Source organism: Tachysurus vachellii, chromosome 6 (assembly GCF_030014155.1).
Source record: "Tachysurus vachellii isolate PV-2020 chromosome 6, HZAU_Pvac_v1, whole genome shotgun sequence".
In the NCBI taxonomy this organism is placed as follows: Eukaryota; Metazoa; Chordata; class Actinopteri; order Siluriformes; family Bagridae; genus Tachysurus; species Tachysurus vachellii.
Window position 1 is genome coordinate 19,639,596 of NC_083465.1, and position 19,158 is coordinate 19,658,753.

The window sequence follows — 19,158 nt, forward strand, 5'->3', positions numbered from 1 at the left end:
TTGGTTGTCATGCAAAGAAAAATGGAAAATCCAGGGGATATTTGCAGGTCAGAAGTCACCCTGCCCTGATCCCTCCCAATCTTTTTCTCTTAGAGTGTACACACTACACAGTCTAAATACTCAGAGGAAGTTTTTTTTTCCCTCTATGGTAGAGCTAAACCAGCTGTTAAAGCTTTTTTCTCTATCTATCATATATATTAGCTCTCAAAATCATATACGTTCAACATTGTGTAGCTGTGATTAATATACACGGTGACAGATATTCTGCACTAGGTCTAACTCACAGGAGTACTACACTGCAAGGGAACTGAAATAAGCTCAGTGTACAGTAAGTACAGTTTTAGAGAAATAAATAGTCTCTGAGGACAGCCGTTTCATTTCAAGGGAAAAATACTACACTAATAGTGGGTTCGCAAGTTCCTCAAAACAGGAAATCATACAGACAACACATTGCAAAATACTCCTTAAACCACATCTCACCCAAAACAATTTGCCTTAGCTCCTCCATCTCAGGTTTAAGTTAATCTCAAACAAACACTGTTTTCCTTAAATTATTAAAAAACATTTTTGACTAACATCTCATTCAACATATTGCAATTACTCATAGAAAACATAGAATAAACCAAGCTTATTATATATTTTTTGCATGATTCAGCCACCATAAAATGGACTACTACAGTATCTACGAAATTAAATTGATGTACATAAATGTGAGTAATTAATTAACACTTTAAAAACAATTTACAGCAATTAATCCCTGCATATAATAAAAGACATGAGATTAAGCGTAACATTCATTATTAGAAATGCGGAAACCAGATAATCACAAAACATCTATTTCTCTTGACTGACAAATATGTAATAAGCTAAAACAAATGCAGTGATGACTACTGTACCCTGTAAACATTAACTGTGTTTTGATTAGTCATCCATTTTATTAAGATTATGATTAAGAAAAACTGAAATTATTTCAAGAGAAGTTAAAAATGAAAGCGTAATAAGTTGATTGTACAGAGTGGTGTAGAGTATTGCATCGCTGAGCTGGAGTTTTTGCTTCTTTTCTCTCCTGTGTGGTTTCCTCTGGGTTCTGCAGTCTCCCCCATCTCTGAAAAACATGCCAGTAAGTGAACCGGCTACTCCATTGTCTCATCCAGTGTGTGTCTATGCCCCTGGACTGTGATTGAGAGCTAGGCTCAAGATCCAATGCAACTTTGTCGATGATAAATCAGTTACTGAAAATTGATTAAAGAAATAAAGAATTACTTTCATGAAAAATTTGAATGCTGAAAATACTCAAAAAGTCTCTTCAGGTGCATAAATCTCATTGCATTTTACAATTCATTTCTGTTAGTTGTTCTAATTTCAATCTTACAATGCTTTAGGTTTTTTGAAAGGTACTTGCCTATTTGACAGGATATTAATTAATTTATGAGAGACTTGTGACGTAGCTGCACGCCTCCTTTCGTCTGCCCGTGGTCCGTTTGGAGCCAATAGGAATACAGGGCACTTTCGTTTATGGTCTTTGTAGGAGGGGCTTGTTATCATGCCGAGCTCTCACTCGGGACAGAAAACGCGTGCAGGCGCCGCATCTTTCACATCGACCACCTGTTGACTGGAGTGTAAACTTATCGAAACACACTAGACTGAACTCCGGATCTCGTACAGATGTGCACTGGAGCTCCATCTGCACACAGAACTCTGAGAAAGTTTTACAGAAGTTTATTAAACGAGGGGTGCGCTTAAAAGAAGAAGTGCGAGCAACTTTTGCCAAGTAGTAAGTGACATCGAGGACATGCACGTCATTTACAGTTCATGCGCAATGCTTTTTGGTGAGGTTCATTAATTGGAAAGGCAAATGTCATCCGTGCACGGTCACCCGAACTACATTGTATGTGATTTACGCGTGAGATGGTCCGTTATAACCTCCCAAATTGGGGAGAAATAACTTAAAAACACTGTGACACGCGTTTTCGCCTCAGGATGAAAGTAGTGAGCGTGTTTTTTGCGCTGGCCGCTTTTTGGAGGCTAAGTATGACGAGCAGGAGACACTGTCCCGACCTTACCGTGGAGAGCTGTGAGTGCGCAGCAGAGCGCTCTGGGGCGCTGAACCGACGCAGCGCGCGCGTCACGGTGACATGTGATGAAGCAGATCTGACGGATACGCTGGAGCCTCGCGCGCTGCTCACCACCACCACGTCACTGTGAGTCCACTGAGAACAACGTGGGAGTATTGGGTGGATGAGATAAAGGGTGAATGAAAGATTGGAGGGGTGGATGGATGGATGGATGGGTGGATGGATGGGTGGGTGGATGGATGGAGGGGTGGATGGATGGAGAGGTGGGTGGATGGATGGGTGGATGGGTGGATGGGTGGGTGGATAAGATAAGATAAGATAAGATAAGATAAGATATACCTTTATTCATCCCACAATGGGGAAATTTCTCTGTTAGAGCGGCAAATAAAAATAAATGCAAATATATATAAAAAAATAAAGACATAATATAGTATACAGTATATACACAACACAATGTATAAATACAAAGAAGAAAAAAGAGACCACGGTTGGATGGGTGGGTGGATGGGTGGAAAAAAAAAAGTAAAATATTAATTAAAAATATCATTATTCAAATGCATACCACCATTTTTTGCCTAAAAACTGGAGCCATAGAGGGTTTTATTTCTGAAATTTAAATTCACAGAAAACTTTAGGTTCAATCAGGTGACATTATTTATGACTACCTGTTATTGAGGTTTGGATTAAAAGCATTCAGTTCATATTCATTCAGTTAAAGTGAGGGCAAATAATAGTTTAGTCTCTATTGTTTTTGTTTTTTAATATGCTTCACGTGCATATCTCTAATTCAAATTAACACAAAAAAGCAGGCATTATTAAGCATAAAGAATGGTTTACAAAACAAAACTGATAAGGAAAAAAGATTGAGATATTCTTTTGAAAATAAAGGTTGCATAAAAATATTGTTTCCCCAAGCTGTGGGGGTTCCTCTGGGTACACTGTTTCCTCCCCCAGTTCTTGTTAGGTATTCAGAGACTGGGATCTTTAAATTGTCTAAAAGTTCCCCATTACCCTAATGTTTTCTTTGTGTAGGATAAGTGGTACAGAAAATGGACAGATGAATGATAGTTCCTGTCTATATGATTGATGATTAAATATTATAATTCTTTCTTTCTTTCTTTCTTTCTTTCTTTCTTTCTTTCTTTCTTTCTTTCTTTCTTTCTTTTAGCTCCACTTTATATACTGATTAGAGTTATTGCAGCTGCTGCAATTTCTCTTTAATTTCTTTTTCTTATTTTATCTTTAATACAAATTTTGGGCTTAATGTACATTACACCTTTAGAAATTCCTGGTGGAATTCGGTGCATAAGTTCAGAAAATAATTCATCCAATTTCCCTGTCAAATGAATCTAGCAATGAATCATTAAAAGGGTCATTACCTGCCAATTAATTTTCTCTTTTCTGTTGACTGCACAACCGCAGCTACTTCAGTGCCTGTTCTACTGAGTGAAACACTACAGGAATAAATCTTGTGGGAACATTACAGGACGTGTTTAACTAACACCTTTAAATGGACTCCTATCAACATAAACAGAAAAGCTCTATCTCCTTGGGTACAGTATCTCATTTACCTTACGGCTGATCCGCTGAGTCAGTAGATTTCCTGCAGAGTGGGTTATTGTGAAAGTTTAATTTGCAGAAGTGATTTTCCTCAGGGTGACTACATTGGCATTATTGGACTGTAATGTGTAGGGCTTATGTCATCTTTTTTGCTGTGATGCAACCCAGATTAGTTGATTAGTTTATCTGGAATAATACAATGTAATTGTTACATTATTATGTTCAAACATAATCAGAATTAATATGTCAGGGGGCTAAATCATAAATGAATTATCTAGTCCATTATTTGTGTGAATGCTTAATTGTCTTAGTTGTCTGGAGTAGAGGGGACAGCTGTATTTGGAAACAAGCTGCGAGCTACAGCTACAGAATTAAGGGGCATCATACTAATAAAAAACATCTATGTGTATGTCTATTATATATAAGAACCACACAAAGTGATTCAGTCAAAGACACAACAAATATAAAAGCAAAAAAGAGCAGAGTTTTTCCCCCACTGCTAGTGAGTATCAGCAGAAGGAGCTGCAATAGCAATAGCAATATCCCACTGAAACCCTTTACCTGTGTGCTGGGAAATGATGAATAAAATACTGACAGTCCAGCCAAACTCTCCGGTCTTCTCATCTCGATGTAATGTAATGTACTGGTCATTTGTATTGTGGTGTACAGTACTAATCAAAGACAGATGCAACAGTGGGCAGAAATGTAGTGACCATTTTAATTTCCTGCTGAACACTTCAGAATATCTCATATACATTATATAAAGACTATTAATTTAAAGTGAACCATTAAATTAAAGTGAACCATGTACTTAAAGCAATAGTGTAATTATAGTATAAATTCATTCATCTACCATAACTGCTTTATCCTATTCAGGGTGAATCTGGAGTCTATCCCAGGAACACTGGGCACTGGGCAAGAACACACCCTGCATAGGAAAATAAAGACATTCAGTTTCCATAAATAACAGCACATAATGTAGTGAAGGTGGTTCAGATGGTAAAATTGCTACCTTACAGCTCCAAGGTCTTCGATCCAGAGCTATGTTTACTGTCTCTCTGACTATGTGTAAAGTTTTGTGTATTCAGATGTGTTCTTGAGGGTTTCTTTTAAGCTCTGTAGTTTCCTCTCACCTCCAAAAACACAGAAAAAGCATTTGCTGCACATATTACCCCTAGGTATGTAAAGGTGTGTCAATAGGATGATCCTGGTGCCTGGTGATGGGCTGGAATCCCACCCAGGATGTATTCTGTGAACACACCCAGTGATCATGAAACAGGGTCTGTGACCCTGATCAGGATGAAACAGTAACTGAAGATAAATGTGTTGAGAATATACTGATATGGTGATGTTATTTTATAGACCTGATGTAAATGATGACACTTGCATAGTACTTGGATGTCAGTTTGCTGCAAACACACAAACTGATACCTGACTAACTATATTCTGTATGGAGCCAGATATCTTTAGTGCTCCACCTACTGTATAAATACTGTCTATAGTAGTGTTGACTGTTTTCATGACCCCACGCTGTGGGCTTGCTCACTAATATCCAGGGTGCACTTATTTTACTAGCAGATTTGTACTGCTAAAAACTGATAATTTATCAAATTATTTGTAAATTTAGTTTGAGTGTAAAGAAATGCTTTAGTGGGACGTGACTGGAATTGCTTTTCCTGAGAGTATGAAACCAGCAGATACAGCATTTTAGACCAGTTTGGTGTAAACCAGCTGGTGAGACGTGTCACTCACGTCTCACCAGCTGCGACAAGGTCTTCATTTTGAAAATCATTTTATATTGTAGTCTACAGAATCCTGTGCTGTAGATATATTGTAAAGCAGTGCAACAAGTCATTAAAAGCTACACTTGTTATTAGTCATTACAGCACTTTCTTTGGTGTTTATGCTGTGTTTGGACAGTATGTCTGTTTTTAATCAATATAATTAAATATACAGTATATATATATTTTTGTCATGCTTCAGTGCTATACATCTTCTCCAATCACTACTGATGATATATTATTTCTGGAATTAGCAGATTAAACACATTTAAATTAAATAGCCTAAGTGCACATGAAATCTAGGAATGTATCAGCAAAGTAAATCCATTTATCTTCTGTACCATTTATACTTCACAGCATCACTGGGTACCTGGAGTCAATTCTAGAGCACAAGGTGGGGGACACTAGGACATGGTGCGAACCAATTGCAGGGCAAAATCTCAACACCTATTTGACAAATTAGAAATGTCTTTGGACTGGTGGAGGAAAGTGGTGTACCCAGAGGAAACCCCCAAAGCACAAGGAGAACAGTAATCTCCAAGCACACACAGTAGAGACAATAATAAAACACCCAATCTCTGAGGTGCAAGTTTACCATGCTAACTACTAAGCCAATTCTACTGTCTAAAAAAATCAGCCGTTTGCATACCATTCTATGTATTTTTACTTTTGGCACCTGATGGTACTGTTTCCTTAATTCCTTAATTTCTTAATTCCAGAAAATTAAAAAATATTCCACTTTAAGTCATTTGTTGTGAAGTAAATAGGAAAATTGGAAAGCAAAAAATTTTATTTTACTTTATTTTACTCTCATTTTCTAAAATTAATTTTCCCTGTCCTGGTATTTAGATTTAAACAAATATTACCAGATGTCACCAAAGGTTACCGCTTGTAAAGATGTAACCTTGATGTATATTTTCCCATACCAATGTGTATGTACTTGACTTTTGGCTTGAAACTTAATCCTAATGTTTTGGTCCTACTTGGCCAGGAAGTCTTGTTCCTGCACTGGGAAGTATGACCTTTTATCAAACTGAAGTGGCCACCCTTGTCTCACTTTTGTTTCCCCACACTGAAAAAATAAACATCTTAGAGAAGGAAGTGTACATATGGCCAGAGGTAAGCTGACTGTACTGTTCAGTCCTCTGGCTGTTTACTAATGCCTCCCTTTGGCCTCCTTCATTTTCACATTTATTACCCTTAGACCCTGGGGTGCTGCATTATTCTCGTTAGCATGCTGGTATTATTGCTCCTCTGTGTGCATGTGGCATGATGCCTCACTTTTGTTAAGAGCAACAGACTGAAGAAATCTCATTTGAATTATTGGAATGATTATTAAAATGAATTGGTACATCGAAGTGTCAAAGAGATATGATACATTATTTTTAGGGGTTTAGTGTAAGGTGATCTGACAGGTTCTCATTGATCTTACACGTTTAACAGAATGTTCACATCTGTTTTAAAGGAGTGTTAATTTTATTACCTTTTATTATTTTTTATGCAAAACGTTATCATCTGTGGACATTTTACAGTAAACAATATCCTTCAGGCAAAGTCTAGTAACATGTAACGTGTGCGAGCTTTTTGCATGTTTACACTGAAAACTGTATTTTCTCTGAAGCTGACATAATTATGTTGGGTTTGTAGAAGCCAACATTCTGTTTTCCTATTTAAGCTTAGACAAAAATGTATCAATAGTAACTCCTCCTAGGGCTTTCGAGCCACATGCACCAAATTCGGATATGTTATAGACCCTGGTCTGAAGTTTGTTGCTATTACTTTTCTAAGTGATCTGAATACCGGTACTTCTGGTACCGGGTCTCAAATTGGACTTTTTTCCCCATAGACTCCCATTATAAACTTTGGAGGTTTACTCGGCAAGCTTTCGAACTATCTACATCAAACTTGGCCAGCTCCTTTAGGGTGATACTCTGAACAAAGTTTTAAATTGGTGTACCGACTGGCCTTTCGGTTGTGCCGCAGCCCTGCCCCCAATAATGCAAAGTCAAAAAACTTTTTACAACATGGACACGTGACATATCAAAACACTCAGAACAATGAGGGAAACTTCCTCATGCGTATTCTGATGACGTCACGTGATGTCACATGAAAATAAAAATTTTGCACAACATAGGCATGTGATATATCAAAACACTCAGCACAATGAGGGAAACTTCCTCACGTGTATTCTGATCATGTCAGGTGACGTCACGTGATGTCACGTGAAAATCAATAATTAGCACAACATGGACATGTGACATATCAAAACACTCAGCCCAATGTGGGGAACTTCCTCAAGAGTATTCAGATGACATCACATGCTTGTCTCCACTTACCTCCAAATGTTTTGGCACCCTAGCTTTCTGTCCACTTGCCTTCAAATGTAACACTGACCCTTATGTCCACTCGCCTCCAAAAAGCACTGGCCTTTGCAAATACTTGCATCGTCAAAGCCAACTTCAAAGTTTGTCATGACGAACTTTACAAATCTAGTTACATTTTGGAATAGCTTCTAATATTAGCTAATAATTCATAAGGATAGCCATATTCATTTAGTCACAATGAGTTAGAATTAGTAATTATGATAATTATATTATAGAAGCTTGTTTAATTTGTTCATTGGTGTTTATGAATTCATTTGTAAACTAGGTTAGATCATACACATATATATATAGTAGTTGATTTAAATCAATAGACGTTAATTCAAAGTTGTAAAATGCCTGATACTTGATACAGATTGAAGCTAAAATAATTACTAACAATCTTACATTGTACTTGTCCATTCTTCCAACTTTTTGATCTGAGGCTGGGAAGTGACAGGAAAGCGTAACAATGCTGCCAGTTCATCTGGAGTGCTTGTTGCATACACACATGCAAGAATTTATGTGAAAATTTTATGGTTGTGCACCCATTTTTATTGGATTCCCTTCTTTGTTGTTAATTGGCTCTTGTTCATACATGTTTATTTCAGCAGAAGCTTACAGTGCTTTGCTGGCAGAGACGTGTCAGTTCTGCTTCGGACACATATTGCCCAATTATTTTTCCTTTGGTGGATGCTCTTGTCTTATTGACACACGCTTCTGGGATACTGTTGATTTATTATTCAAGCATCTAAGAAGGTTCTGGATTTCCTTTCATTTACACAGTATACAAAAGTATTCATACCCACTGAACTTTTTCACATTTTGACACGTTACGACCACAAACAAAAATGTATTTTATTAGGATTTTATGTGATAGACCAACACAAAGTGGAAGGAAAATGATAAATGGTGTCCAAATTTTTTCTCACAAATAAATATCTGAAAAGTGTGGTGTGCATTCATATTCAGCCCCACTGTGTCAATACTTTGTAGAAACACCTTTCGCTGCAATTACAGCTGCAAGGCTTTTGGGGTATGTCTCTACTAGCATTGCACAACTAGAGAGTGAAATTTTTGCCCATTCTTCTTTGCAAAATAGCTCAAGCTCCGTCAGCCTGGATGGCGACAGTCTGTGAACAGCGATTTTCAAGTCTCGCCATAGATTCTCAATTGGATTTAGGTCTGGACTTTGACTGGGCCATTCTAACACATGAATATGCTTTGATCTAAACCAGGGGCGGTTCTAGACCTTTTCTAGGGTGGCTTCAGCCCCCCTGTCTGTGATCTCAGCCACCCTAAAACTAAAAGTATAATTTTTACTTTTATAAATAAACAATAAAAATTACGTTAACATGCAGGACATGTCGTCGATGGGAAAGAAAATTATTTATCAGTTTGATCCAAGAGCGATTTTTTTTACTTTGCTTTTACACGCGTGCGTTGTAGTCTTCCAAAAGTACGTCTTCAGCTGTCTGCTTTATTTGAACGGAGAAGCAAAGGAACGCGCAGCGTGCACGCGCAGTCAGAGCTGGAGGCATTTATCTGTAACGTTAATCGGCGGAAAACCGCACAGACGGCAACCAAAAGCAGTGAAATTTCACTATTCTTATTACCAGAGTTGATAGCACAAACAAAATATTAACGCTAACAATCCATTTTATTGATTTGGTCTTTGTCTTGTGAATATTTTTTTTATTAATGACTGCATTCATTGGACACACTGTTTGTAGAGAATACACACATACAATGAACTGATTTGATTCAAGACTGGCATCATTACATCATGCATAAAATTTTGGTGTCCACTTTTGCCATTAAATAATACCATAACTTTTGGCTTACTATGTAGTCATATAATTACGGTGGCCGGGAAGTGCAAAACAAATTAACAAAACCCAAACCAAATTAACAAAACCCAAACGAAATTAACAAAACCCAAACCAAATTAACAAAACCGAAAACACATTTACAAAACCCAAAACAAATTAACAAAGCCCAAACCAAATTAACAAAACCCAAAACACATTAACAAAACCCAAAACACATTAACAAAACCCAAACCAAATTAACAAAACCGAAAACACATTAACAAGTCAGACAACCCGGAAGCGGTTGGTATAATTTGTTAATGGAAACTTACCATCATCGGACGAGACACCTTTCATTCACCTTTATATCTTTAATGACAGTCGTCTTGTCCAATGATCGGTAAGTTTCCATTCACAAACTATACCTACCGCTTCCGGGTTGTCTGAATCGGTGCATGAAACACATTAACAAATCAGAAAACACATTAACAAATCAGAAAACAAATTAACAAATCAGAAAACAAATGAACAAATCAGAAAACACAACGACATTTCAGACAACCCGGAAGCGGTTGGTATAGTTTGTGATTGGACAAGACACCTGTCACTCAAAGTATACATGAAGTTCAACAGTCTGCCACAGGGAAAAGTTGGAATGGATGGATGGAATGGATTACTGTGGATTAATTCTGTTATTTTCTTGAACGGAGAACTTTATTTAAACGGAGAACTTTACACATTACACATAAGATTCCATACCTGTATATCTTGAGTGACAGGTGTCTTGTCCAATGATCGGTAAGTTTCCATTCAAAAACGATACACTACCGTTTCTGGGTTGTCTGACTTGTTGTTGTGTTTTCGAATTTGTTAATGTGTTTTCTGATTTGTTAATTTGGTTTGGGTTTTGTTAATGTGTTTTCGGTTTTGTTAATTTGGTTTGGGTTTTGTTAATGTGTTTTCAGTTTTGTTAATTTGGTTTGGGTTTTGTTAATTTGGTTTGGGTTTTGTTAGTGTGTTTTCGGTTTTGTTAATTTGGTTTGGGTTTTGTTAATGTGTTTTCAGTTTTGTTAATTTGGTTTGGGTTTTGTTAATTTGGTTTGGGTTTTGTTAGTGTGTTTTCGGTTTTGTTAATTTGGTTTGGGTTTTGTTAATGTGTTTTCGGTTTTGTTAATGTGTTTTCGGTTTTGTTAATGTGTTTTCGGTTTTGTTAATTTGTTTTGCACTTCCCGGCCACCGTATATAATATATAATATAAAACTCTTCTTGTTTTAAATTCTCACTGAGGGCTAAACACCCTAAAGGTGAAATCCTAGAACCGCCCCTGATATAAACCACTTCATTGAAGCTCTGGCTGTATGTTTAGGGTCATTGTCTTGCTGGAAGGTGAACCTCTGCCCCAGTCTCAAGTCTTTTGCAGACTCTAACAGGTTTTCATCTAAGATTGCCCCGTATTTGGCTCCATCCATCTTCTCGTCAACTCTGACCAGCTTCCCTGTCCCTGCTGAAGAAAAGCATCCCCACAACATGATGCTGCCACCACCATGTTTCACGGTGGGGATGGTGTGTCCAGGGTCCTTCTTCCACATGGCTTGTTGCAAACAGGATTTCTTATGGCTTTCTTTCAGCAATGGCTTTCTTCTTGCCACTCTTCCATAAAGACCAGATTTGTGGAGTGCATGACTAATAGTTGTCCTGTGGACAGATTCTCCCACCTGAGCTGTGGATCTCTGCAGCTCCTCCAGAGTTACCATGGGCCTCTTGGCTGCTTCTTTGATTAATGCTCTCCTTGCACGGCCTGTCAGTTTAGGTGGACGGACATGTCTTGGTAGGCTTGCAGTTGTGCAATACTCTTTCCATTTCCGGATGATGGATTGTATAATGCTCCATGAGATGTTATATTAATTGGGATATTAATTTATAACCTAACCCTGCTTTAAACTTCTCCACAACTTTATCCCTGACCTGTCTGGTGTGTTTTTTGGTCTTCATGATGCTGTTTGTTCACTAATGTTCTCTAACACACTTCTGAGGGCTTCACAGAACAGCTGTATTTATACCGAGATTAAATGACACACAGGTGCACTCTGTTTACTAATTAGGTGACTTCTGAAGGCAGTTTGTTTCACTGGATTTTAGTTAGGGGTATCAGAGTAAAGGGGACTGAATACAAATGCACACCACACCTTTCAGATATTTATTTGTATTGAATAATGTGCCACTTTCTTTCGGACTATTTCATAAAATCCCAACAAAATACATTTTTCTTTGTGGTTGTAGCATGTCAAAATGTAGAAAAGTTCAGTGGGTATGAATACTTTTACATGGTTCTTTATTACTCAAAGACCGTGGCAAGCTGAATATCTGTGTATATTACAGTTATGTACCAGTTATCAAAAGGTGTTACAGTCACACATGAGTTAGATGTATTCACTTCATTAATTGGTGATATTCTGTTTGTTTATACGGTAATATTCCTTCATTCATTTATTTGTTTATCTTCAGTGACTGCTTTTTCCTGACCTGTAACACATTTAAAATCCCGAGTCTGTTCCAGGAGCACTGGCCATGATGCTATAATACATTCTGGTATTCATATATAATACATTCTGGTAACCAGTTCACCACACACATACTGTATGTATGGAAAAATTCATTCCTTCTGAAATTTACTAGTCCATATAAGTCAGGATATGACATAATTCAGAGGAAACCTAGATGGACACAGAGGATATGGCAACATTCTGTTTATATAATTAAACATTAAATGGTTAAATAAAGTGAACATTAATTAATTAATTCATTCATTTATCTTCAGTAATTGTTTAAAGCTAGTCAAGTTTATTGTAGAAATAGAGCTCTGGGAGAATGAAGTGGGAATACACCCCGCATGGGATCACAGTGCACAGACTTTCACACACTAATTCAACTAGAGGCAATTTAGCATAATACTAGCATCTACTGCCATGCCAGAAGAACCCAGAGGAAACCCACACAGGAGAACACTTAATATACAGTAACTGAAGCTCACGAATGCACATTGGAGTTGTGAAGTGGCAATACTATTATTTGGTTCTTAAACACTCTCAACAGTAGTGATTCTCTGTTAAAGTGAATGCAAGTTAAGGGTAACACTATCTATGCTGTTTTCAATTATCATGATTTGATTCAAGCAAGAAGGGTCAAGCTATATTTTTTGCTTGTCTAGAGGACTAGTGTTGATGTTGAGGTGCCTCATCTGTATAGTGGTCAAAGGTTGAGCTGTGAAGTGGTCTTAAATGTGTGTGTGACACAAGGCCAAATGTACAGCAGCACTGCTACTGCTGAAGACAGGAGGAGTGTGAATGCTTACTGACAGCTGCTCTGGCACTAGGATCAGTTACAGAGAGAGAGGGAGAGAGAGAGAGGAGAGAGAGCTTGCACAGAACTACTGCTTGGCACACAGATGAGGACAAGCTTTTTGTGGAAAGGATCTGTCCACGCTCTGGTATTTTCCGTGCATGGACCCACACCTCACTTCCATAACTGACAGTGTGACTGAGGTTGTTCTCTAATTTCCTCGGGTTTGAGACTGAGCAGCTGCCTTCTGGATTTCTGGTCAATTTTGTGTGTCTGTGGCAGTCACATATCTGGAAATGATGTTGCAGTTCAAGGAAAGATGACTAATTTGGAGCATTAAAACACTGCTATATATTAGTTTTGATTTGTGTTGAATTAGTGCACAGACATGGAATGAATCTCTGGTTTTCTACTGGCAATATAAACATGCCACCAATAAGGCTGCTGAACCTTAAACGGGATCATTCAGCCTCTTTTAGTAAACCACATTAGTCAGATGAACGGGTCTGAGAACCACAGAGTTCACTAAAAACCTTTCAAAAAACATTTGCCATAGCTAGTGGTTTTAAAAGTAATATGTCATTTAGAAATCTTTGGATGTTCTTCTAAGTGTTGATGAATTTAAATCAAATTTGACGGTTGAACATGATTCTGATATGAACATTTTTATTTCACCCTGGTAGTTTTTGACCATTCATTTCCTGACACAAATTTGCATTTTTCCTGCCAGTCAGCATCATTCCCTCCCCTCTTGCAGTACGGATTATGAGAACATTTGAAAGGAGCTGTTAATCAGTAGATTTAATCTAAAGGTAGATAGACTTTAGAGATCTCTTTCAATGGAACATCCAGTTCCACTGCTGACCCACGAGCCCCCACATTTAACCGTGATCTCAATCCAACATGGACATTACAGTGCTCACACTCACCTGGCTTTGAGCACACATGTTTCCTGTTTTCTCAAAGTCACTATTTAAGCTGCTAATTCACACATAACACTATGAGTGTTATTTTTCCATTGTTTTCTTCCATTTGACCTTTTGTCTGTTTTGATCTTGAGTCTGTCTGTTGATCTGGAATTTTAATAAAGCTTAAGCTTGGTCCTATATCCCCATTCTTTACATTCATTACATTATACTGCTCAAGGTTGTGGTGGATCTGGAGCTTCTCCCGGGAACACTGGAATGCCAGTCCATAACAGGCCACCACACACACACACACACACACACACACACACACACACACACACACACACACACACACACACACACTCACCCAAATTCACACCTTGGGGCAATTTAAAGCAGCCATTCCACAGATCAACATAGATTTAGGAGATGAGAGGAAACAGGAGAACCTGGAGGAGACACTGGAGAAAATCCACAAGAAAGTAACCTAAGCTCGGGTTCAAACCTGAGACGGCAATACTACGAGTTGCCAGATGCAAGCATTTTGAACCTGTCAGTCTTAGACTGTTTTTTTATTTCCTTCACTACTACTTTTGCCCTCCATTTTCATCCGCATGTTCTCCCCACGTGTCACATGTATCCTGTAGCTAACATACTGCTGTGAAATGAAAATTTTGCAGGTAGATAGCAACGATTTGCAGTGCACGAAAGTTATGGGTTAACATGCACCTCAGCTCTGCAGCTCCTAATAAGAAATGATGGGTCCAGCGATTCCCTAAGTTAACTATTCCATCTCATTAGCAAAGCCTCTCTCTCACTCTCTCTCTCACTCTCTCTCGCTCCCCCTCACTCTCTCTCTCTCTATTTCTCTACTCTCTCTTGCTGTATTCTCTCTCTGTATTCTCTCTATTCATCTCCTCCTCTTTCTATAATCCAAACTGACAATAAAAGTAGACATCATGCAGTGATATGCAGTGTGGTGACATAATCTCAAGTGTTATGTCTTCAGTTCCTGAGATGATACGCTAGCCCCGGGCAAGGTCTCATGTACTCAAGTCATGGTAAGTCAGCACTGCCTTATCTCTCTGTGTGGCGATCACCTGAGGCCAGCAGTCAGTGGTATCCAGTGCTCTTAGAATGCTGGTGAACAATTATAGCTGTGGGCTTTCTCTGAGCATTTGGTATAGGACACAGGTTTTAGCACTAACATAGAGTTTTCAAAGTCAGAACCTGGAGAGGGAAAGTCAAAAAAAAAAAAGCAGAAGGTTAGCATTTTCCCTGTCTCAAATGTTTTTATGTTAACTCTCTGCTCCACCATGCTGCTCTGCCTCTAGCATCTATCTACCTCTAATGTATCTAATTTAATTTGATACGTAAATAATAAACTACTGTAGCCCACTATGCCTGGAGTTTGGATTAAAACAGTCACCACATTGCTTTCATGGACAATGCCATATTTGGAGGCAAAAGGTGGCATAAATACAAGCCCAAAACCAGTTGTCACCCCAACCTTGACCTCAAGTCAGTTTGGAGAGGTTTTATTACTTCCACGCAATTCAATCAGGCAAAATTATTAAAGGCAGAAGACTAATAGTAAGTATTGTGGACACAGGAGCCTAGCACCTCTGGGGATGGAAGTTTGATTACTGTTTTTGCCCATTGTGCATGTTCTTCCAGTGCATTGGGGGTTTCCTTGGGGTACTTCGGTTTCCTCCCACAGTCTAAAGGCACATGTGGTGGGCAGATGGGCATCTCTAAATTGCTGTAGTTTGTGAATGGTCATGTGTGAGTAAGCGAGTGAGTGAGTGAGTAAGTAAGTGAGTGAGTAAGTGAGTGAGTGAGTGAGTTAGTAAGTGAGTGAGTGAGTAAGTGAGAGAGTGAGTAAGTGAGTGAGTTAGTGAGTGAGTGAGTGAGTGAGTAAGTGAGTGAGTAAGTGAGTGAGTGAGTGAGTGAGTGAGTGAGTGAGTGAGTGAGTTAGTAAGTGAGTGAGTGAGTGAGTTAGTAAGTGAGTAAGTGAGTTAGTAAGTGAGTGAGTGAGTAACTGTGTGAGTGAGTGAGTGAGTAAGCGAGTAAGTGAGTGAGTGAGTGAGAGAGTAAGCGAGTGGGTGAGTAAGTAAGTGAGTGAGTAAGTGAGTGAGTGAGTAAGTGAGTGAGTGAGTAAGTGAGTGAGTTAGTAAGTGAGTGAGTTAGTAAGTGAGTGAGTAAGTGAGTGAGTGAGTAAGTGAGTGAGTGAGTGAGTGAGTGAGTGAGTAAGTGAGTGAGTGAGTGAGTGAGAAAGTGAGTGAGTGAGTGAGTGAGTGAGTAAGTGAGTGAGTGAGTGAGTGAGTGAGTAAGTGAGTGAGTGAGTGAGTAAGTGAGTGAGTGAGTGAGTGAGTGAGTGAGTGAGTAAGTGAGTGAGTGAGTGAGTGAGTAAGTGAGTGATTGAGTGAGTAAGTGAGTGAGTGAGTAAGTGAGTGAGTAAGTGTGCCCTGCAATGGTTTACTATCTTGTCCTGGGTGATTTCCTGCCTTTGTGGCCCAAGATCCCTGGGATAGACGTCAGGATCCCTGGGACTCATTGTGGGATAAGTGGTACAGAAAATGAATGGATAGTTGTAAGCGATATGAAAAAATGCTCTGTCTATTAAAAACTTAAGAGCAGTCACTAAAGAAGTGACAAGGTGGTGCAGCTCAGGGTCTCTGATTTATCCTGAGCTTGTCTTATTGTCTCTGTGCATGTATCTGCATGGGTTTCCTCATGGTTCTCTAATTTTCTCCTATCCCCCAACTTACAGTACATGTAGTTGAATTGGTGCCCAAGTGTTTATAGTGTGTGAATCTGTATGCATAGTGTCCTCCTATGGACTGGCATCCCATCTGGCATTTCCACCTCACACCCATCCTTCCCAGGATAGTCTCTGGATCCACCACAACCTTGACTAGGAAAATCTCTTACTGATAGTGAGTGAGGAAAAGAGCCATTACAGTAGATAATAATGGCAGTGTGTGGCCATTCATTTACAGCAAGGAACAGAAGTTCCTGTGTTTGCTTTCTCTCCATATTCCACCCACATCTCTAAAACTCTGGACACTGGTGAATTAGTTGCCAACTGACTGACAGCACATAGTATACAGTATATATATGACTATGTATATGAATGTCAGATAGACTAATAACACCCATTTGAATCTGAACAATCAAATCCAGTATATGTTGTGTTCAATCAGTTCAAGACAGATGATAATGACGATGATGATGATGATGATGATTATATAAACTGTGATGTTATGTTAGGATTGTCATGATACTGTACATGGGATTATCTTGTTTTAAAAACAGGTCAAGAATGGTGACAGGACAAATATAACCTTGCAGGATTAATTATAAACCAGGCCAGCTTGCACAGAAAGCAGTTTTAAAGCATTTTGGCAGATAACATCATTTACCTTCATGCAATATTTTTAACTCTTGGTATGATGCGTGTTTTGTTTGGAGTTCTTTTTTTGTTGCCTGGTTTACCTGTGTTGAGTTTTTTACAAGAACTTGGAGGGAGTGTGTTATTTTGCAGGCTCATTAAATCAGGCATTAATGTATAAAATGTACAGTTATAAAGCTTTACAGTTTATATTAACATAGTGTATGTCAAAGTATCATACACTATTGTATATAACACTAAGTATATTGTATTGTAGGAAAAGAATTTGGCTATAATACAATATACTTAGTAATTTGATTTAATTACTGATACCAGGTTTGTGATTCTTCATGATGATGATGATGATGATGATGATTATGATGACTTGTACACCCTGAAGTACAGTATTATTTAATAGTAAAAGTTTCAAAAATGGTTTCAAAGCGATATACTTTATATTATCACTGACCAATAATGATACTTGATGCAAGTTTCTCTAGTTTGTATTTACATGATGTTTGTTCTCCTCAGATGCATGCACAAAATATTCGCTGTAATAGTTACAGTACAGCCCAATGCTGTAAGTCACCACATATCACTATTGTGAAGCTAAAAATAGTATCCCACATACATAGAGCAAAGGCCTGGGGAGTGTAGTGAGATATTTGCACTGTGTGTAGTAAGCATGTACCGATGTACTGATGTAAATGATGTCAGCGTATAAAGTGAGCTTATAGTGTTCTGTGAGTTTAACTGTATTCTCTTGTAACATGAATCTACATGGAATCTTGCACTAGGAATTTGTGGTGCCAAAAGTAAAACAAATAAAACAGGTTATCCCTAAAAACATTTTTTATATGCTTCAAAGCTTCCTAGTATTTAGACATCTAAACTAAAGAGAGGGCTAGAGGTCATGATGCTAGTTGGCCAGATGCTTATCCATGTTGCTTATACTCACTGTTTTGCAGTAGGGGATTTATAACACCTTTTGTGTGTAGATTCTTTTGTTTGCTGAACACCTCCAGCAAGGTTAAAAAAGTCAGTCTTTTTCATAAGATGAAATCCGTTTGTAATACAATTTCTTTTTTTTAAAAAGCATTTTTTACTCACCATCCATCACATTAGCAAACACAAAATGATTTGCCAGTAGGTATGCACTGTCAGATTAGTGCTGTCTTATTTAATGCAGCATTGAAAGTTTTGAAAAATGATCAAACCAAAACATTTCTCACTTGGTAGTATCGAAACAAATAGAACATTTGATGCATCTGCAGTATTTGATAAATGTTGTCTTTTATCTAATTTCCAAAGAGAATAACCTCAGGCATGCAACTTAGTTTGTATCAAATCTATGAACTCTCACTCTCAGGAAAGTTCACAGACTGCTGAATTATCGCACTAAGCTGTCTGTGAGAAATATGTCACAGACTATTATCCAAAAAAACACATTACATGGTGCAAAGACGAAACAGAATCGTTTCTTTGAGCCGTTCCGACCTTATAATAAATGTACGTAATCTTACACACTTACGTGCATACAGCAAAAGTTCATAAATCCCACTGTATGTTTCAGACAAGTTACGAATGTGTCTGATAGTCAGACTATTCACTATCTGAGAATATAAGGTAAGGAAAATAGGGAGCCTGCCAAGCATCCGTTACTGTGCTGTTGTCTCTGCCTCCCTTTGTCTGGACATAATAAATAGTTAAGTTATTTAAACGCTCATAAATCTGTTGGACCCCTGGCAGCCAGGCTCTCAGAAGTGTTTTGTGCGTTCCAGCTTTCCTAAACATCGTAAAGCAGCCGGGTTAACAACCCGAGAGCGCTGCTTCTGTCTGTGGTGGGGGTGAGCTTATGAGACGAGCAATGTTATCAGCTCTCCAGAGAGAGGATTCGTACAGGCCATCATCTGATAATGTGTTGAAAGGC

The 19,158-nt window shown here is 38.3% G+C and overlaps 1 protein-coding gene across 1 annotated transcript in view; it reads left to right on the forward strand.

Moving 5' to 3' along the window:
* Nucleotides 1-1,566: 1,566 nt before the first annotated feature.
* LOC132847463 (adhesion G protein-coupled receptor A1) overlaps nt 1,567-19,158 on the forward strand; it is a 188,082-nt gene continuing 170,490 nt past the window's right edge. Inside the window, exon 1 of the mRNA XM_060872760.1 lies at nt 1,567-2,201. Coding sequence (XP_060728743.1) covers nt 1,981-2,201 — 221 coding nt within the window. The 5' untranslated portion in view covers nt 1,567-1,980. The remainder of the gene's footprint in view (nt 2,202-19,158) is intronic.